Raw genomic sequence first — 22,395 nt, 5'->3', positions numbered from 1 at the left:
TCATATAGGAAAGTTCCAGTTTCTCCACATCCTTGCCTGCACCTGATAATGTTGTAAGTAACTGTTGCTATCTCAACCATTTCAAAATGTACAGTATAGTAGGATAAAGCACACTTACATTGTTGTAAAACGGATCTCCAGAACTTGTGTATCTTACAGAACTGAAACTCAATACCTGTTAAACAGCGCCTGTTTGCCCCATTTCCCGATCCCTGGTGAAGACCATTCCACTTTCCATAGCTATGATTTTGAGACGTCATTAGAGACGTCATGTAAGTGGAATCATCCAGAAGTTGTCCTACTATCACTGTTTTATTTCACTTAGCATAATGTCCTCAAAGCTCATTCGTGTTGAAGCATGTGAAGGCATTTCTTTCCTTTTTAAGACTGCATGCTATGTATGTATATATACTGGGGGTGCCAAAGAAATGTACACACATGACTTATATTCATCTTCTGTTATTGGTATATATTGAGTATTACAATTTTAATACCATTTTTCCCCTTCTTAAAATGTGTATACATGTTTTTGACACCCTGTGTACCAGTAGCCCCTGCTTTCAAAAATTTGCTTTATGCCACTTTGCTTTGTCTCTGTTTTCACTAACTGAAAGAAATCCAAAGAGGATTTTTGCTTTTATGGAAAAAAGCAAAAAGTGAAAATAGCACCCGGCATTTGTTTTGCATGCACCCTTATAGGGACAGAGCAGTGAGATTAGCCCCACCAAACTCCTCCCCTGGGAACCACACTCAGCATCAAGCCTCATTGCTTTGAACTGTGCCTGGAAGCATCTGGGCTCTATCTCAATGTATTTTGTGCATTTCTACTTTTACTGTCGGTCAGTGTTATTTTAGGTATACCTTGATCATCCTATATTCAGTCTCTTCTCTCCTACAAGCACCCTTTTTTTAAAACAGCTTTGCTAAGCTATACCTAACAATTCACACACTTAATGTAAGTCAATGGTTTTTAAGTATTAGGTTGGTGCAAAAGTAATTGCAGTTTAAAAGGTTAAAAAAAAATTGCAAAAACTGCAGTTTTGCACCAACCTAATATGATTCGTAAACTATACAATCTTTACCACAGTCAACTTTAGACATTTTCATCATCCTAAAAAGAAATTCTGTCTCATTAACAGTCACTCCCCACTTTCCCCCAAAGTCCCCAGCTCCATTTTCTGTCTCTAAAGCCTTGGCTGTTCTCAATGTTTCACATAAATGGAATCATATAATAAATATGTGGTCTTTTGTGACTGGTTCCTTTCACATAGTACAGTGTTTTCAAGGTTCATTCGTGTAACATGTATCAATACTTAAGTTCTTTTTATTGTTGAATAATATTCTATTGTATGACCATACCATACTTTATCCATCCATCAGCTGATGGTCATTTGAATTGTTTCTACTTTTGGCTATTATGAATAATTCTGCTATGAACATTTGTGTACAAGTTTTTGTGTAGACATATGTTTTCACTTCTTTTGGTTATATACCTAGAAATGGAATTGTTGAATCATATGGTAATTCAACATTTAACATTTTGTAGAACTGCCAAGATTGTTTTCCAAAGTAGCTGCACGATTTTACATTACCACCAGAAGTGTGTGAGGGTTTAATTTCTCCACACTGTGAGCAACATTTGTTATTATCTCTTTTTTATTATTGCCATCCTGGTAGGTATAAAGTAGGTCCCCTAGTATTCTTGGTTTGTCTTTTTCTGTCTTTTCTCGTTTTCCATAGTACATTTTCCTTTCAACCCATTGTAAATTATTTCTATTGTTTATTATCTGGTCCTCCTTCCCACTACGTAGATGACAAATTCCATGAGAATAGAGATTTTTGTTTTCTTTTCCGATAAAATCCCAAATCAACTAGAATAAATAGTACTTGGCTTATGTTAAGCATTCAGTAAATGTTTGTTGAATGAATGAATTAATGAAACGCTTTTGATGGATCTTCTCCCATCCCTTATATGGGGTGTTTGCAAGTGAATGTGATTTGGAAAGTTCTGGAATTTGGAGAGAAGTGAGGGAAAGACAATACCTGTTTTCAATTCTTTCTTTGTGTGCACATCATTGAATGCTGCGTAAGAGCTTTAAGGAATCCTGAACAGCCAAAATAGACAAAATGAATATTTCACGAAATTTAATGGACAGGTTGGGGGCTCATTTCCTCATGAATGGATAATGAACTTAAGTAACTGTTACTGTCTGCTGTGTATGGCAGCAGCCTTTTAAAGGTCAATGTGGAGGCATCATAGACACAAAAAGGAGGCAGGATGGGGTTGTGTTTCAGTTCAACCATTTGCGTGCCTGTGTATTTTGTAACTGAACCTAATCAGACCAAATGAGTGTTAGAAATTCTGTAGATAAGCGAGATAATACATAATAATTTTATCATACATACTTTCTTGAAATTCTTTGATTCTGTTTTCCTAAATATATATGGTGGTATTAAAACAGATTGTTTTTCTATGCGTTAAATATGAAGGAACTAAATATTCTCCTTCTGTATCTTTCTTCCAGTAGAATGATTTTTTCTTTTTTTTAATTTCTCTTTTTTTTTTAATTTATTTTTTTTTAATTTTTTTTTTAATTTATTGGGGTGACAATTGTCAGTAGATTGTTACATAGATTTCAGGTGTACAATTCTGTATTACATCATCTATAAATCCCATTGTGTGTTCACCACCCAGAGTCAGTTCTCCTTCCATCACCATATATTTGGAATTTTTTCTTGATTGAATCTTTCTGCACATAGTGAATGGAAAGAATCATCACGGCCCTACCTTTTTGTTTATGGAGCATTTATTATTCATTATAGGGGTAAAACCCATTTATCGGAAAGAGTAATATGAGTGCTAATTTTCTGTATATTTGTCATAATTGAAATTAGTGGTTTCATAAATATTGAAACCTTCCATCACTGGTTTAAAATAGCCAGCTGCACAATAAATGGACAAACCATCAGGACCCACCTTCTACAGATATATAAACATAAGCCATAAAATCTTATTATAAATGGAGTTGAGACTCCCCTACTTCCTGTACATTCTAGAAAATGTGACATTGTTTGTTTAATCAACACTGAGCTTTAAGTATAAATTTGTTGAGCCCTAGAGCTGACTAGAATCTCAGGCTTTCAGCCTTCCCAGGGGGACTTAGGTTCTTCTAGGGCAAGTGAACTCAGGTAAGCAGGGGATTTTCACTGAGCATTCTATGAAAACATTCTCAAAAGAGCCATGGATACTATAGACTTTGCTGATTTCTGATTATAAATGACATTTTTCAAAAGAATCACACTCACTAGAATCTGGTAATGTAGCATTAACTTGCTTTTTTTTTTTCTTTGCCACATTTAATTCCTAAGCGGGATGTGGAAAAAAGGAGCATTGTTCCCATTGATCTCTTAACAGAAAAGGTTTCCATTGGCATGAGGCATAGTTGAGTTTGTGTTGCTTTAAAGAGAGGCTCTGATTGTTTATATGCTGTACTTGGGTGGATAATTTCCTAATTTCATTTTCCTTTGGGGTGGTGCCACTTTTAAACACTTCTAAAGGTACTACAGGGTTCTTTTTGGCCTGGGTCAGAGAGCTCATGTCAGGAAAGTCCATTATTTTATTTCCTTTGCATATTATTTCCCTTTGAGGTTTGGATTTGGGTTGTTTTTTTTTTTTTTTCATCCTGTGATACTAATCCGGTCTTTACCACTAAGGGCTAAGTCCTGGAAAGTGACTGCTTTTGGCTTAGGCATTTTCCTGATTTGTTTCCCACTTGGAATATAAATTATAGTTTTAATTCTTATTTCCTTTTGTTAGGTGAAAGAAGTTCGCTCCTCTAGGCTTACAACATTTTTTTCTGCGTAAATTTTCTTCAGCTGCTTTCCCAAACCCAAGCACTCTAGGTTTTGAAACGGATACTCTTGAAGTTTCTTTATTCCAAAGTATAAGTGTTTCCTTAGTACCTTTTATAAGACAGGGCATGAGAAGCTATGTGAGAGAAATACAAGAGAATAAAAAGCATGGTAGGAGAGAAGACTGAATAACTGGAAAATAATGAACAATTATATACCAGTGTTGTTAAAATTCTTTGAAAATTCCTTCTGATGAACTTTTATTTTAGATGTATGGCTCTCTGCATTAATGTAGTCCAAACACGTCTTATAATTTATTTTTAAAATTTTGCTAGAAAACACATAACATAAAAATTACCATCTTAACCATTTTAAGTGTCTTAAACTGAAATGCTCTACTGAACTGCAACCGATCTCAAGAATATATTTGTGTTGCAAAGCTTAAATTTCTACCCATTTAATCAATTACCCATTTCCTCCCCCTAACACCACCACCCCTGTAATTTGTTTTTAAAGAAAACCTTAGGTGAACCAAGTGTAAAACATTAGTGACACCAATTAAAATTTAATCACTGTTTAAATCTGATATTGAGATACTGCTGGCATTATGTAGTGTTTTTTCTCAATTCAGTGCTAAAAGGTTCAATTTAGTTACTATTGCATGAGATTTGAAAATGTTCCCTTTGAATAATTTGCTACACGCGCAGCATATGAAGTAAGTTTTATTTTTGGTGGTTTTTTTTGAAGTAAAGTGTTTTTTAACAAATAAAAGTTTAAAAACCTTTTATTTCTGTTGCTCATTTGAAGTTCTATTTGGGATTAAATTTAAAAAGTAAGAATAACATATGTGGATATTAATAATAATAACTAACCCTTATTCTGTTTTACCTGTGTGCCGGATGCTATTTTCAATGCTTGTAATCTTCCCAGTTACTCTGTGAAGTAGGTTGCTATTATAATTCCCACTAAAGGATAAACTGAGGCACAGAAAAGTTAAATAACACCCTAAGTTCCAGGGCTTATAAACAGCATAGCCCATATTTGAACCTCAGAGGCCTGACTTCAGTCTTCATTCTTAACCCCGTGAAATGCTGCCTTCCGGATCAATAGCATATTAAGTTAAAAATATCAATAGAATATTATCAAAGGGATATACATTTGTAGACAGGAGAAAATGGAAAGTTGGGGAGCAAAAAAGTAATATTGATGTGGCCCCTATATTGTGCCTAAGATTTTACAAGATGTTTTGATCATCTGAATGTCCATCCAAGTTAGGTTTTCCTACCTCTGTTTTCCTATAAGGAACAAAGGCAGGAGTCCATAGTTAAGGAGCTTGCTTTACAGTCACCTGCTAATACACTGCAAGGTCTGGTTTTGAACTCAAGATGTCTTCTTAAAAGGTCTAGACTGTGTGGTTCCTGATCCATTTCCTGTGTTCTAGCCTTTTCAATCCTCGAATGATGAGACCCTAATACAACCTTAATAACCAGAAATTTTGAAAGAGAGTGGAAAGGGAGACTACTGAAAGGGAGCATGTCAACATGGAAAGTTAGCATTGTTAGCAAACCTTAAACATTATAGTTTCAGGTACATTTTCCCAGTCCTCAAACATTTTTTGGTATCTTCTCATGGAAAACATCAACTTTAGTTTAAGTTACCCTTGGTTCTCTTATTGCAGAGTCAAGCAGGACTCAGATGTCAGTTATCCTTCCTGGTTTAGTCTAGGCCTGGACCAGTTTTGCCGAATAAATGTTTTTTACAAATACTGTGTACCTTCTCTTGTATAGGCAAGATGGTGGGTAAAGGAGGGCAATGTTTAAAGTGCTCAAAAATCAAACTTTTTAATCATCTTAAGAAACGTATTCTGATTAGATATGTATACGAAAGTAATAAACATGGATTTGGGGAAAGCCTACTCCATCTTCTTACTAATTTAGACTGGTTACTCATACCTATTAGTTTGAGTTGGTCATGTTTTAATATCTATTGTTCATAGGTTAACTAAGTAAAATAGGCTGTTAAAGATTGTACATTTTCCACCTCAAAATATTTCACCTAAGATAGGAATAATTTCAGATGGCTTTAATCCTGGATAATAGAATTCGATATTTAAATGAATGAGAATGTCTTAATTTAGGAGAGCTTAATATTACTGAGGTTTCTTTCATATCCCCTCTTGCTTTTCAGTTGACTGCCTGATCAAAGGTGAAATAGAATATTATCCCATCTCAACATTGTTGAGTCCTGACATGTGTAAAACTGTCCTAGAGCCAATCATGGGGAGGGTAGGTGTCAGAATTAGAAGCTCAGGCCCTCTAGAAGCTATTTCTCTAATGGGTATTACGATCTTCTAGTTTAAAAAAAACCTCTTCACCATTTAAAGCTGAGATTTATTTTGATATCAGGTCTCTAGCTTGTTCTTAGTGTGAAGTTAGAATGTAATTTCTCTAGGGACAATGATCTTTACCTTTATTTTAAACATCTGTCCCTTTTGTGGTATCACCCTGTCTTCGATTTAGTATCTTTTGTTAAGAAACAAGAAATGGAAACAAGAAGTGAAAACTTTTTGTCGAACTGGATTAATCCAAAAGCACCTGTCTTACGCATGTGTGTTTCTCATGAGTTTACGAGAGGGTAAAAGAAAGAGGGACAAGCAATGTTTCACGTAGTTCGCAAATCCTGGCCTCTGATTACTCTCCTGAGATTACTTGTACTTCCTGGTGCATCTGGGATCATGGACTTACTCATTGTTCTAGACCTAAACATCCTTTGGGAGTAAAAACCAGGCGTCCCGTTGGTTTGATGCACCATGGCTATTCCCGGCTCACCCCCTCGAAACACAATGATTTCAGCTGCTGCAATTTGCACAGGGCAAAATCATCACCTCTTTTCTCCTCTCACTGCCATTTTTTCTGTCACCTCTGTCACCTGAAATTTTAGAAATATTCCATACATCATTCAATGAAGAAGCACGGTGCTAAACAGTTTGTAAAACATCTACCTTTTATGGGAAAAAGGGAAAAATTAAAGTGAGTTTTTGAATTTGCCTAAGAAAGTCTGGAAGGATTCACAAGACACAAACAAAAGTGGTTATTTGTGCATGGAATAATAGTGGGGTTTCAGTTTGAAGAGGTGGAGAGCAAAGTGAGAACCATTGGGGTTCAGAGTGAGAGTGAGAATTTTCACTGTATTCTTTTGTAATTTGAATTATGAGAATGTACTACCATCTAAAAATTGCCAGTTTAAAATTAACTTTTAAAAGTTGTCCTTCTGTTTCACGTCTTGAAGGAAAATTGGAAAGCATTGTACCTCTCATTGGAAAATTGAAATCTTTGTCATTATCAACTCAGATTGGAAAATACAGGGGTACGCTTTTGGTTAAACATATCTGGGTTCAACCAAATTCTAAGTATGTGACTGGAAAATGTGTTTGTCCTCTGTAAGTTTTCTATATATTCTTATATATTCTAAGGAAGTAATAATTATTTAGCCTATCTTTCAGGAATACTGGGAAGATTGATGAGAAAATAAATATAAAAATGCTGTCTAAGTGCCAAATAAATTAATGATTACCATCAGGTTTCTGGAGGAAGTTGTGACACTGATTTCCCAAGAGAAGGAAGGGACATAGATCTCTTGATCTTCCTCATTCTTAAAGCCTGGTCAAGTTTCAAACCTTCATGGGGATAAAGAGGGTCTGTGTAGTTCTTCTTTCATATTTATGCCTTGAAAACCTAGAGAATCTTTAGCTGCTGCTGGAAGAAAATTCAATTTATAAAAGCATCATTGATTCGTAACAGCTCTTCGCTGCCAATGAATAATAACAGGCTTAGCAAACAGGGAATTTGTTGGTTCATGCAACTGAAAAGCCTAGGGACAAATGACCTTCAGGCATGGTTGGATCCAGGTGCTTAGCAGCCATGATTAAGAATCTGTGTCTTAATTTTGAGTTTTATGTTCCTTTGTATTGGCTTTTTTTTTTTTAAGTTAGGCTCTCTCACTTTGTGGTTGCAGAATGACTGCAAGCTGCTCTAAGCTTCTATTCAGCTAGTTTTAGCAGTTCCAGAAGAAAGAGAAAGCCTTCCATTTTTAGTGTTCCAACAAAATTCTTGGGCCTGGATCTCATTAGTTGTAATTTGGGTGGTGCCCCTCTCTGAACCAAGTACCAGTGCCAGGGAGATACTGGGCTCTGATTGGATAAGCCTGGGAGCCCTGGAGCCCAGCAGTCGGATTAGCCTCAGACACAGGACATGGACTAAGAAAGGAGGAAGGTGGTCCCTCACAGGCTAAAATTCAAGAGGGCTTTTTCTAAAAGAAGTAGAAAAGGATGCTAGACATGTCTTCCCTCCCAGCCCCTACACACTAAAAGAAAATACACTTCAGTGCACAGTGTCTACTCTGTAATAAATTATTTGGGGCAGTATGAGGATGGAATAATAAACAAGACATCCCTGATAGTGCTTAGACTACAGTCATGTGAATATGCAACAAGGTACATAGGTAGCAATGAAAAATATAGTAAGTGCTGTAACAGAAATAATAATAACAAACACTGTTGAAATCTTTCTAAATTCTGGGTGCTAGTCTAAGCATTTTACTTGTTTTAATTCATTTAATCACCATAAGACCCAGAAAGGTAGCAGCTATGATTCCATTTTGCAGATGAAGAGGCTATGGCACAGAGAAGTTAGTTACTTAAAAATGCTTGAGGACCATAGAGCATTGTTACTAATTCTAGCCGGTTTGGATAGTGAGACCCCATGCATGGGGTGCTATTTGAAAAGGACTTAAAATTCTACAGAAGATTTCGCCAGAGAGCAACAGGGAAACAGTCTAATTCTAGGAGGAAGAAACAATAAAGGAAAGAATGGAGCTGAGCAGGTACAGGAGATGTTTAGGAAATGTCAAAAAGTGAAGTTTGACTTGAACATGAGGCTTGTGAAAAAGAGCGATGAAACACAAAGTGAGAGGAAGAATGGTTCATTGGGACTCGTTGTAAAGCCTGGATGCTGTTCTGAGAGTTTGACTTTATTCTTGTCTGTAGATTTGGGAGTAGGGAGTGGCATGGCTAAACAAGAAAATGTCCAGATTCCTGACTGTTCTTAGGTGGGGATGTTGGCTTTATTTCTCTGCCTTACATTCTTGGGATGTTTTGGAAGGTTTTTGCGAATGTCCCGTTGGGTGGCGTGTTCGTGGTTGTTTCTTTAAATGACTAAGCTACGCCTTAGTAAAGGCTCTTTGAAAAAGGAGACCATTTCTTGACATTCTGTTTTCTGTAACTACTGTTGAGGAGAGGTAAAGCAAAGCCTGGCTCTTATAGAACACTTTCAACACAAGACAAGCAGTTCTCTGTTTCTATCACAGTTTCACAGTAAGGCCATTCATACTCAGAACCAAGAAGATAACATGGCACGCTTATTTAATCGTCTTCTATTTGGTTCCGTCATTACACGGTGTGAGAATTGAGAATTAGGACTCTCTGTTCTGGCCAAAAGAAAACACAAGTGGCTTGTTGACTGCAAGATTTACTCTCACAGATACTTCCAGAGGAATATAAAATCTTGGCTATGCACCCTCAGAAAGGAGCTGGTGGCATATGCCCCAGCTTCCTCCCCTGAATGCAGGCTTTATGCCTAAAAGGACATCATAAATCATTTGTAATTTACGATGAGCCCAATTGTGTGCAACACTCTGCTAGTTGGCTGGTGTCTGTCCCCTACACACTATGACCTCCCCTCTTCAGTGCATACAGGGACTCTTACAGATGAGCTGTAGGACGGAGAGCTGAGGATTTTCCCTTTGGCTGGCCCAGCCAAGGAGTAGAGGAGGGAGACAACAGAAGACTCTTGTTCTTAGAGTTTTGCCACAAGCCTCACTTGCTCTCTCTAGATTGGAGGTGAGAGAGAAGCAGAAAACAAGATCATTATCATTATTAGCCTACTTTCACTCATTTACTCAACAAAGACACATATTTTCTGAGTGCCAACAACTTGGAAGGCACTGGTGTGGATGCGTCAGTAAACAAAATGGAGTTTTGGTTCTCATCAAAACGACACTCACACTAAATAGTAGGTCCTATGTCAGAAGGTGATGACATATTTTTCAGGGTAAGAAGATGGATATAAACAGGAAGGGGAACAAATAATTCTACACTGGGTGTGCACGAAAGGGATTTCTAATAAGGTGAGCTTTGAGCGAGACTTGAAGGAAGTGATGGAGTAAGCTACGCGGGTTCTGGGGAAATCACATCCCAGATAAGGACTGAGGCCACCATGTAGGTGCATGTCTCAGGTGAGAAGCCGCCGGGAGTGGTGGGGCTGGAGCAGAGAGAGCCAGGAGAGAGTGGTAAAGAGAGAAGCCAGATGGGGGATGGCCAGCCTAGAGGTCATTTAGAGACCATGCCAAAGAGGTGAGATAATTGAAAGTGAGATGAACAGCTATTAGAAGATTTTGGAGGTTGATCCTTTTCAAATACTCGAAAGCCCAGAGAATAAGCATGAAGTCAGGGAAACAGAGGACCGTACTTCCTTCACGTCTTAGAGAAGAATGTGTGTGCTGTTATAATCAGGATTGAACTGTCAGAACTTTAATTCAGCCAATGCAGGGAGTGAAACAGAAATCACGGCTTTGCTGGGTCTTGGTGTAAACAATCACGCATGCTTTTTCAATTGGGATAAAAGTGAGTAACCATGAGCCATTTACTCAGCTGGTGAGAATCCTTTTCATGGATAGACCTAGCTCGTGCCTCCAGTCAGTGATGTGTGCTCTGCTTCGTCTCTTCCCCGGCAGTATTTGGTTATGCTACAGCTGTGAGTGAGGCCCCCCCAACATCACTACTGTTCTTGCACAGATTTGTGTGAGCCTCCGAGTCAAAGAGCAGCTGACGGGGTACTTGGGATCAGATTATAGGAGGCTTCAATAACCCGCTTTGCTCTCCGTGAACACAGAGCCAACTCAGGCTGTCTAGAGCTATGGAGAACATGGGCTCCGTTCAGGACCATAAGTTACATGGAGTGCAATTTCCACTCCTTGTGAAAAATACCTTCCTAACAATGAGGGTGATGGATACCTGGGGTGGGCTGTGCCGTAGTGACCATCTTGCCTCTAAATATTTGCAAGCAGGTGGGCACATCTCAGAAACGTTCCTGAAATGACTCTTGCTTTGTGTGGCACGTTGGACTAGAGTAACCTCGCAGAGTCATGCCAATGCAAAACCCTTCTGAGCCTATGAAAAGTGTCCAGCGAATGCACTCTGCAAACACACAGACACTGTATAAACAGGAGGCAAATATTTTAAAAGATGAAGAGTGAAATACTTGTTCTTCTGGGAGAGCAGTGGTTGGAACCTTGTGCCCGAACGACATACCTTCCATGCCCAGTCGCTTGTAGTTTGTTCTCATTGGCCCCGTACACAGTTATCTGCTTTATGTGTGAAAAATGTGCTCAGCCAAAGACCAAACAAATAGTCAAAGGCATTTTCCTATCAGGGCCCATTTGTAGGAGGCAGAGCCGAAGAACAAAGCTGTTGGTTTTGAGGCTTGTCAGGAAGCCAAGCTGCTGCTTCAGAGCTCCAGGATTTACAAGGCAGAAAGAGGAGGGATTTTTTTTAGCTGAGGTTAAGTTAAAATTAAAGAAACAGAAAAATTAAAACTAAAATTAAAGCATCCTCTGGGATCCAGGCTGGAAAAGCAAAAGCAAAAACAGGGTATGTTCTGGGCTCTCTGATGATTTTTTTTTCGTGCAAGAATGAAAACTTTCGAAGGAGCCCAAAGCAGAGATTACAGAATGGCCTTGGTGAATGATACTGGATCTCACAGCATTTGAGCTGATGAGTCGTCCTTTAGGAATCATTGACTCTTGTCCCTCCACTTACAGATAATGGATCAGAACTGGAACTGGAAGAGACTCCCCAGTTGTCACACAACTGGTTGTGGAAGTTCTGGTACTAGAATCCAAGACTCCTGACAACCATTTTGTGTTTTCGGCCTCTTGATAGAAACAGCAAACAATTGAAAGTTCTATTTCCTAAGAGCAAGGGGCAGACAGCTACAATGACAGTATTCTGAACTGGCAGCGCATTTGGTTTCCCAGAATGTGGCCTGATCCCCCAGAGCCAGTGGCACCTGCTCTTGCAGTTGCCACCTGCAACCTCAAACTTAGGGCAGCACAGCATGGAATGTCTGTGCCCACCCTCCACGAGTGGAGGCTGAGACGATTGCGGTAAGAGGTCTGCCTCCCCTTAGAGCCCCAGTCAAGCATGAATGAGTTCGGACAGTGCTGGGGAGACTGCCCTGGTCAGGATCAGTTTTTCTAAGCACCTGTACGACAATCTCAGCACTGCCCGACAGTGTGATCGGGGGCGTTGTTTGGCTTCCTGTGCTGACAGGGGTTCTCTCCTCTTTGACAAAAACCTGAGCAACGTGAAACTGTGTTTAAATAACAACATTCTTTTTACATAAAAGAACTCCCATGAGAGAATAGTTTCTGCTCTCCTCCCCTCCCCCCACAACACACCCAGTTAACTTTGTCCATTGAAATCACCAGCATTTAAGTGAGATCTGATTACTTGCCTCTATTAGGAGGGTGGAGAGCAGGAGTGGGTACGTAATCCAAAAGAAGAGAAGAGGGTTTTCTGTATGTCTCTCCATTTGAACCAATAAGATGTTAATTATCATTCTTTTGACTCTTCATTTATTCACTTATTCATTCATTTTCTTGTTTGTTTACATTGCGATCCAAAAAGAAATGTTTGACAAAACTTAGAACAAAGGTCGCATATGCTGCAAATAAAATAAAAATAAAGTCAGGTTGCTAAGAGGGGCGAAACCGATTTCGCCCATGAATTGTCATAGAAAATCCGTGTTATATATTAAGTTTTACTCTGACCTTTCTGGCAACCAGGATTGAAAAAGAAACACACAATTCCTAGTTATCAGAAAGGGAAAAAAATTCCAACTGCTTCAAGAGAGACTAAGTGTTGCAATTCTGGGGCTCATGGCATTACCAAACACTTACAGAGGACTTTCCAGTGCTTAAGACAAAGCTCCCAGCCCAAAAACACCCCCTCTGTTGCTCTCTGTCTTCAAAGTGTCCTTGCTTGGGGCCACCTGAAGCCCCCCCCCCCCCGAAAAAAACAAACAAACATGTTTGTAGTGTTATCATGAGCTCTGTTTGTATGTGTCAGGGCAGGCTTAGGGTAATGGGGTTTAATTTTGGTCTCGAAATTATGTTGTCCAGGGCATCTTTAGGATTTTCAGATGAGGACACGAGTTGGAACTGTAGGGAGGGTCAGGATCCAATACTGCAGTGGCTACCCTGTCTCCACCAACGTACCTTTCCTTCTCCCCAAATAACCCTAAGCCACCTTCTCTGGCTCTTTTTTGCTGTGTCGAGGTGCTTTTTTTCAACAGGGCATCTGGAGAGAACAGAGTTCTGCAGAATACACTTTGGGGAATGTTGGCTCAAAGGATTAGTAGATGACATGACCATGTATTAATTTCACACCCCTTCTTGGGCTCTGGAAATGGGGAATGAAGTTTGCAGTTACATAGACATAGAGTTCAGGAACTGATATTATACCCATACAAGGTGAATGGAAAAAAAGCCGCACTCTGAGCTCCTAAACTCCATTCTGAAGTTGTAACTGGAATGTAGATTCTCCCAGAAGAAGGAAGCAGTGTCGACATTCCCATCCCTTTATATGCCTGTGAGAGCATGAATTGACTCCATTCTCCTAAGACGTGGGATATATCAGAGGATATACCAGAACACCCTAAAATTTGCAAGAATGGCAAGGAAAAGAATTAATAGAAATCTGACGTGTTGGACTTTTGCAATAGATGGTGTGAGAGAGAAAACACAGGAAAAGTAGTTCCTTCTGTCTGGGTTAACTGAATATTTACTGAAAATCTGTTTCTAATGTAAGCATATGTATCCTCTACATACATTTCATGTTCCTAGAAGACCTATGTTTTAGATTGCATTGTTACTAAAGAAAGGAATATTTCAAAGTCAGAAGTAGCCTTGTGCTCGACAGTTGATGTGAAATAATTTTCTGGATTCTTGGCCAAACATCATCATTTGAAAGACCAGGCGCAGTGGCTGGGTTTCAGATCACAGGTTGGAGTCACTGTCCTCATCCTAATTGTGTTGACTCGAATCACATGATTTGCTAGACAACTTGAAAAACTGGGGTTTGAGCCCTCAAGTGAACAGAATGAATATGCTCAATTCTATGTGGAAAGTTTTTCGTATTTATTTTAAGCAATGACTTGATTCTTACTTGTGCTTGTTCTTTTTTAAAAGTATTAGAAAGGAAGATATCCACAAGACAAAGTAGAGAGGAGCTGATACGAAGGGGAGTTCTTAAGGAGTTACCTGATCAAGGTGAGGAAATTAATTATACATTTAAAATAATTTGATCCTTCATTCTTTGCTCTTTCATTTTCTTTTGAAATTTAAGATGATCATGGTCTTTGGGAGATAAAGCCGTGAGTACCGCACCCCAAGAATCTTGCTTTAGTTCAGAATGTCTTTGTGAACTGCAGAGAATCTAAGGTCTTCTAGGAAAGAATTTCAATGACCTTTTTTTGGTGAGTCCTTCACCATATGTCACTCTAAACCTAAAGCTCTACAAAGGTACACTGTGGCTAGAGATACAGATAAGATGCAAATGCTTTCAGATTCCTCTATTCTTGAGCTTCAATCTTTCTACACAAGTTAACTCAATTGTTTGAATAAATGCAAAGTTTTAGCTTGGCTCCTTCCTTGGTTTCTTAAGTCGACCAATGAAAGAAAAGAGAGACAATGTACCTCTCTTGTCCTTTATAATACACTCAAATGTGCAATCAATAGGCATGAATGGGCAAATTAAATTAATCTGCTTTATGCAGTCTCTCAAGTAATTTTCAATATTGTTCTCTTTTTTATTTCTTTGAGTCTAATGTCTCTCATCTGTTCACTAACACTTAGCATTTCCAAGTATTTTTTTTTCCTACATCTAAGCTTCTTTCGTTTTTTCTCTATCCTCCCAAGCAGGAATCTTGCTTAAAAGACAAGATTTAGGTAGAAACGAGATAGACCCTCAAAAGAAGACACCAAGATTGGTTATTTCTCCAAATAAGTAATACCAAATAACTTTCACTGCTCCCACTACTATTGAAACTAAAGAAAATTTTTGTTGTAACATTGTTGATTTACTTCATCCCTTACCCTTCGCCCTAACATTTACTGGGGTAAATTATTATGATTGTACTTCTATGGGAACAAATGAAATGCTATTAAATATAGGAATTGAAATAGTCATAGTTCTCTTTTCCTGATATATGTTCCTTGCAAAGAACTTCACATCTTTTGGCATTCACTACTTAATAAATCACTTGATACCTTTTTTCCAACATGTGAGTAATTCCAGAGTGGAGCTAGGAAATGCTTTCCTATTTTATTCCTGCTTCAAAGAAAACAAGGAAGTCTGGAGTGAATGCTACCATTTTTCTTGAGCCCTTACAATTTTAGGTATTTTACTGCACTTTCCGGCCTATTATACTTTTTTCACTCCATTTGGTGAATGAATTTTATGTCTTGCCTAATTTTCTATTACCTTGAAGCTATTTATTTCCTGTCTGGAACTTTTAAAAATAAAAAATGCACATCTCTAACTTTTTTTTTTTTTTTTACTTGAAGGTCGGCTTACAGTGTCAAACTTGTCTCCTCTGTAATCTCTCTGGAAGCACTAGAGAAATTACAAATCCACTGAAAGCTGAATGATGTACAGTCACCTTTATGGGATGGGCCACTGCACTTCTTTGGTTTCCTTTATTTGGAAATATTTTAAAGAAGGGAGAAAAAATGAGGAAATTTATGATTGAAACTGTTAATGAGTATTAGAGATTAAAGGCCCCTTTTCTTATCCAATTAAAAGATGTAGCTAAAAAAGTTTACTTTTTCTACAAACAAGTGGCAATTGTCAATCTAAAGAAATGCTTAGTATTGTTTCATTTTTATTCTGCCTAATCTATTTAAACTATTTGCATGATGGGTTACAATTTCATATACTTATTTCCCCAAAACATCTGACCTATTTGACCTTTTTATTTAACTTTTGCAAACTAACATTAAAGGTGTTAAAACATAAAAGCACAAAACAATTTTTGACCCAAACATAATGTAATAGGTTTAATGTTTGGGAACTCTTAAATTAGTGAATTTTACTTTCCACATTTTGCATGGTCTCTATAAACCACTATAGAAATTACCTAATATTTCAATGGCCCCAGGGATACCTGTTGTATATAGAGTCCTTCCCCTTTTCAAGCAAGGGCTAGAGAAAATATTTTTCTGTCATTTTTCCAAAAACAATTATCTTGAGAATTTCGATCTGTTTTCAGTTTTAGCCAGAGACTGGAAGCTGCTGTGCTTGGTGACAACCTCCTCTCTTCTGCCAATGAGGATTCATTCTTTGCTTTGATCTTCTTAACCTTGCCTTAGCTCTTGACAGTGCTTGTCAATTATGCCCTTTATACAGGGAGCCAGGTATACTTTTTAAATCTCTCCAGCTACCCTGGGTTTGACCTCGTCCCATCTCCCCCTTACCCTCCTTCCTAGCTATTATTATTATTATCCTTTTTAGATTATCTTTTTTCATACCAAAGTCTAAATTGAGTCTAAAAATTCTTCTTTCCTGAGAAGTCCATAGTTTAGTCCAAGCTCAATCCTTACATTCTGGTTCTTTCCTTCCATCTTTTCCCTTAACTTAAACGGGAAGGCACATAGATGTTTTTGCCTGCCCACCAGCCTCCTTTCCTTTTCTCTCCTGGTATATTTTTTAACCTTCTCATGAGTCACTTACCTTTTGTTCATACGTGATTTTCTCCTCATCTCTGTTCCTGTGTTAACTATATCCCAGATACACCTGTTTACCAGAAAAAGGGAACCCTCGAATACTCTCATGCTCCTTATTTAACCACTTATTTCTGTGTGTGCTTTATCTCCTGGTTTACTTTAATCTCATGACTCAGTTTCTAAGTTTTTTCTTTGCATGCAAATGCCCCCGTAAGACTTGGCCTGGGCCTCTTGCTATAACCTGCAGTCTAGCTCAGCACTTCTTTTGCCTTCCATTGCTAAGCTTCTATTTTAATTACATAGTTAAACTATATCAAGGACTTAACTTGTTTTAATTCTAAAGTGATATACAAAACTAGAAAACTTCAATCCCACACCAATTAATTATTAGTAACCAGTTCCCCTGTTTTATTCTTGAATTCCAAAATGTTTCCTTTTTCTGTAGTTATTTTCATATGCACTAACTTTATTTCATACCTCAAAGTATCTTTTCATATTGTCGACTATTATCTCTATTATGTGATATTCCAGTTTCTTCTTGTACCTCAACTATTTCATTTCCTTTCTAGCTTTTTTGTTCCGAAATTTTGAAATCAATTAATCAACCTTCTAAGGAATTTTAATATAATACTGGTTAAAATAGAATTGTCATTAACATGACTTTGACACATTTTTATTACTAAGTAAAGTCATAGAAAACCAAGATAAATTTATATTTGGGTACCTGAAAACTGAGGAATTTTAGGTAAAGAAGTGGTTTTCTATTTTGTTGGGAATTTTCAATTATTACATTAGTTTTTGTTTTTCCTGAGTCTAATATCTGGGCATTATATTGTGTCTCCCCTCTGTCTGTTTTTTTTAATAGCAAATTTCTTGGGCTCCAATAATGAGAACTAAGAATATTTGGTTTCTTTTCATTTGACAAATACTCTTTTAGAAAGTATTACTTTAATTTTCTTTTTATTGAAATAGTTAAGATATAGTTGTAATGGCATTGCCTTCAATTATTGTCTGTTTTACTTTTATGCAGGAATCAGATTATAGGTTCTTGGAAAGGTATATGACTAAGCAACAACTGCTTTTGCATTTTGTGCATGATATAATTTTATGGTATTTTACTTATTAAATTGTCATGTTTGTTTTTTGTCAAGAAGACCAGTGGATTTTTTTGAGCCAAAGCCATGCAATTATACGAGTATTTAATGAAAATTTTGAAGATGGTCTCTGTTTTATAATGGTTACCAAAATAAGATTGACCAAAATTGCATGTAACAGCTCTAAGTATGCATTTCTTCAAGTTTTCTAAGTAAAAACTTCAATTCGTTAATTTTTCTTTCACAATGGTAGCAAAGCCCCTTAAAATTTTCCAGATATGACCTAGGGTTAATCTTTTCAAGCATTTGGTTGTTGAATTAAGAGTTTCTGCAAAATCTCTTTCACATCAGAAACTCCTAGGAATTATGAAATTTCAGAGGTTAAAATTGGTTATTTAGATTTAGAGACATGAGAAATTTTATTTTCAGTTGTGATTTTTAAAAATTCCTCCGTAATTACTGTTTCTACATGTTGTTTTCCCTGATGTTTTCAAATTAGTTTTAGACCAACTTGAAGACTCTTCGGTCAGTTATATATATCAATTTCCTGTGTACATTTTAATCTTTTGCATATATAAGAAAACTGAAATACACTTAGTCTTGCTACCATCTTTCCCTGAAGGTAGAGTAGCAGTTATATTACTGTGTAAAGTTAGCATAGCATAGAAGTAATATTTTGGAGATGATAGTGCTTGGAAATTTTCATATTTTCCCACTAATCGTTTGTGTATGTATTTACATTTCATGTTATTTGTGTATCTGCATTCACCTTGTGTTTTTGGTGTTTGTTAAAATGTTTATTCCATTTTTCAGATTACTCCTTTACCATTCAGAGACTCCTAAATACTGACTTCAGCAAAACCTATGTACAAGACAAGAGGGGCTCTGCTGTCCGGGGATATTTCATAATTAGGATAATCATTCCTATGTGTTGAAATGGCACCTGGATATCCCTTCCATGGCTGCTTTCCCCCAAGACTAAGGATTTTCTAGCTCTTTTGTTTGAATGACTTATTTAGTAAAACATGGTGAAACAGTACAAGATGTATTTGATTCCCAGGGCCTGAAACGTGAACCTGAGCCCTGCGGTCCAAGTAACTGGAAAACTGGGTTTTAAGAAAGCCATCAAATTAGACATCTAGGTGTTTCTTTCCCTATTTTAGATGGAGATGTAACGGTTAACTTTGAAAATTCAAACGGGCACATGATACCCATCGGAGAGGAATCTACCCGAGAGGAAAATGTAGTAAAATCTGAAGAAGGTAATGGCTCTGTAGCTGAAAAAACACCATCTCTGGAGGAAAAGGCAGAAGAAGATAAGAAAGGTAAAATCAAGAGAAACCCCTTATCCTTTTACTTCGATGCAACTCAGTGTTGAGAAGCAGCTCTTAGGCTCCACATAGTGACCTTAAGACCAGGAGAGAAGAGATTTGTGAACACAAAGAGGAGAGACGTGATAACTACTGAAGAAAAATTGGATGATTTCCTCAAGTAGATGCATCCATTTTATAAGCATATCGTTTCATTTTTTATTAAAGAGGGCTAATTAATGGTAAGAATCAGAAGGGATGGCCTCTTCAATCATTAGAGATGTCTGGGAATATTATCTTCTCCTTAGGAGCTTTCTTCTCAGTATCTTCTTTAAAAAAAAAAAAAAAAGCCAGCCGTCAGATATCTTTCTCTGCTGGTTAGATGTGGCCCCTGTGAGCAGCTCAGCATGGAGGAATATCAAACACAGTGACTCTTTCAGCCCAGCACTGTCTCTCCAGCTGTGGGAGCTTAGCTGGTGGCATCCACACGCCCAAAACTGTAGGTTCTAGTTCAGGTTCTAGACATTTCTGAGAGAGAGAGATGCAGGAGTTCCCAGAATGCTGGGGATTTTGGTTGCTCTACTGGCCCTAGCCTCTGCTCCATGATTTGTCTGTGCAATTGGAAATTTCAAAATGTGCCAGAGGCAATTATACCATTCCCTGAAGGCTTCTTTAGAGACCTCAGTTTCTCGAGTGAATATGCTATGGTAGATTGCATAACTGCAAAATACGTGCCTGTCAAGGACCCCCGGAACATTCACAAGTCCATGGTGACTGAGTGATTACATCTCCATACCAGTGCTATTATGTGCAGGAGCCTCCAACCTTCATACTTCTGCAACCCTGAACTGAAACTCCCACAGATGATTCCATGCAGCATAGAAATGAATCCTCAGGAAATAGGCTATTTCCTGTTCTATAATGTCTGCCTCAGAGTTGGATGGCAAAAATTTGTCAAACCTGGTTTGGGTTCTGTAGTCATTTTGAGAACTCTTAGAAACTACTGGAAGCAAACTTCTCTTCCTCTGTTCTTGATCCAAATCCTTCAAAGAAAACGGGAACAAAAGCTCATTTTACAGACATGGTAACTTAAAATCACCTACTGTGGAAGTTCATAACCCCTTATTATTTGCATATTAATTAGCCTTTAAAAATTTTAGAAGCCTCTATTAATAATTTGTTGGAAGTTTATTGTTTTGCTTTATTCAATATTAAGGACAGTGTTACGGGGCTTTACTTAGTCTTGTTCCATTGAAGGACTCTGGCTAAGCTTATGAATACTGATTACAAGAAATTGACTAATATTTTAATGATAATAGTCCTGGAACATTAAGAGAAACACACCTAAATAGAGTTTAGGGTGATTCAGTGGAAAGGATTCATGCAAGTAGTGATTTCTTTGTTGTTGTTTTTTTTTAATTCTTTAGTCCAACTGTCCTGTCTCACCAGACTGTTAAATTTCAAATCCATTTGTGGTCTGTGCCTTGTATACCCTTTTCCCATTCAAGAGTCACATCCTTCATTATGTAACAGTACCACGTCCAGTGCTTGTCTGGTCCGTGTGGGGTGTCAGTCATTGGATTGGCCAGACTTCAAAGGAAGCGCGTGTCCCTTATCAACCTAATAAAAAGTTGCTGACAGTTTTATGTTAATTAAACCAGCAGGCCTTGATGTTCTAAAAGATGATGGCAGGCCTCAGAGGTCCATGAATATTTGAGAGATGTTTTTGTTTTCTTATTCTTTCCTTAGAATTAGAGAATTAGTACATGCAGTCCTTTTTGGTCAAATAAGGTCCAAGATAGCATCTTGCTTGCCTAGTGTGTACTTGAGATGGAAACGCTGGACATGCTGCCACACACTAATGAGACAGAGTAGCCTCCCTCGCGCTCTGTGGACAGTGCACCCGCTGCAGCCACACTGAGACTGAGAGGAAGCTTCTGCTATGGAAGCCACTTCCGGGGAGTGAGAAGAACGTCATTCGTAACTCCCATCACATGGTATTATGTTAAATAGAAAATACCTTGTGACCAAAGGTACCATTCATTTCCCTAGAAAGATACCATTTAGTTCTAAAAAAAAAGAAACACCCCAAGGTCGCTTTTACCTGTGCTCCTCTTCTGATCTCACTTCTTGTCTGAGCTCACTACCGTGCAAATCCACCCTCTGGGTTCTTAATTCACCCTTTATTGTGGGAAGCAGTGCTCCCTTTTATTTGGCATTAAGCAGACTTATCCAAGAGCATTATTTCACCTATTAATTGGTTATATCTGCAAAACTACATCACATGCCTTTAAAATCCCAGATGCTTGTATCTCTTTTTAAAACAGTATGTCAGTACTTTAGTATTTGAAGCATCAGTGTCAAAGAAAACAGAAATGGCAAGTGGCCTCCACACCGCTCTGGGAGTAGGCTCTACCTAAGAGTCGTGGGTGTTCCCGTAGCTCCTGAACGCACCTGATTCTGGACTTAGGATAGTGGTCTTGGGCCTCCTCTGCCCCAACACTGGAGACTTTTCCCCTCAGGCCTTCAGGATTCCTTGTCTCCCCTTATTTGATCACAGTACGTGCCCTTCAACATATAAGAGGCAGAAAAACTGATCTGCAATCTATTACATATAGCTTGGCATTAAATAGGAGAAATCTGAAAATTATTTAATATTATTGCTACTGAGTTATTATTAAGGACTTTCGGTAAAGTAACAAGTGACTTCATGAATTTGTTCCTCAGTAAAGTAACAAGTGACTTCATGCATTTGTTCCGCACATAATAGTGAAGGTCTGCCATGGGGAAGACCCTAGTGGGGGCCAGGAAAAGAGTGATGAATGAGAAATGGCCTTTGCTGTCCAGCAGATCATGACCTACGAGGAGACCAGCATGCAGAAGGCAGTGTAATACAAGACCCCCCAAGTACTCTGGGAGGCCTGAGTGTGGCAAACCAGGGAGTTTGCAGCAGGGACCAAAACTGGTTCTTAGAGGAAGATACTTCCAGACTGTGATTTGAAGGTGACAAGAAGGCAGTTAGATGAAGGAGAGGACTAGGGGCACATGTGCATTCTAGGCAAGGCGCAGACACATGCAGTTCTCAGGTTTGCTCTAAGTGTTGTTGAACTAAACTTCCCATGTGATGGAAGGAGCCAGACCCGGAAGTATAGTAAACAGCTGTACTCCAGACTAGTGTGTGAAACACAGTGTTGTTATCAAGCCAGAGTGAATAACCTCCTCTTGGAAAGATAATACTCGTTGACATCATCAGTTTATTTCTTCAGATCATATGGTAATAATAAAATATATAACTTGAC

General features: G+C 38.1%; 1 protein-coding gene across 9 annotated transcripts in view; it reads left to right on the top strand.

Annotated features, from left to right (window-relative positions):
• Positions 1-22,395, top strand: part of PHACTR2 (phosphatase and actin regulator 2) — a gene marked incomplete at both ends in the record, with an annotated part of 238,228 nt that overhangs the window by 163,260 nt on the left and 52,573 nt on the right. For 7 of the 9 annotated variants that reach the window (XM_081035576.1, XM_081035578.1, XM_081035574.1 and 4 more), the window contains 2 exons: positions 14,158-14,238; positions 18,950-19,111. In XM_081035576.1, coding sequence (XP_080891702.1) covers positions 14,158-14,238; positions 18,950-19,111 — 243 coding nt within the window. The remainder of the gene's footprint in view (positions 1-14,157; positions 14,239-18,949; positions 19,112-22,395) is intronic. The other 2 variants (XM_081035580.1, XM_081035581.1) reach the window with 1 other exon arrangement.

Source organism: Rhinolophus hipposideros (assembly GCF_964194185.1).
Source record: "Rhinolophus hipposideros genome assembly, chromosome: 3".
Classification (NCBI taxonomy): Eukaryota; Metazoa; Chordata; class Mammalia; order Chiroptera; family Rhinolophidae; genus Rhinolophus; species Rhinolophus hipposideros.
The sequence above is the reverse complement of the archived record's forward strand: the minus strand, read 5'-3'. Positions and strand labels throughout refer to the sequence as shown.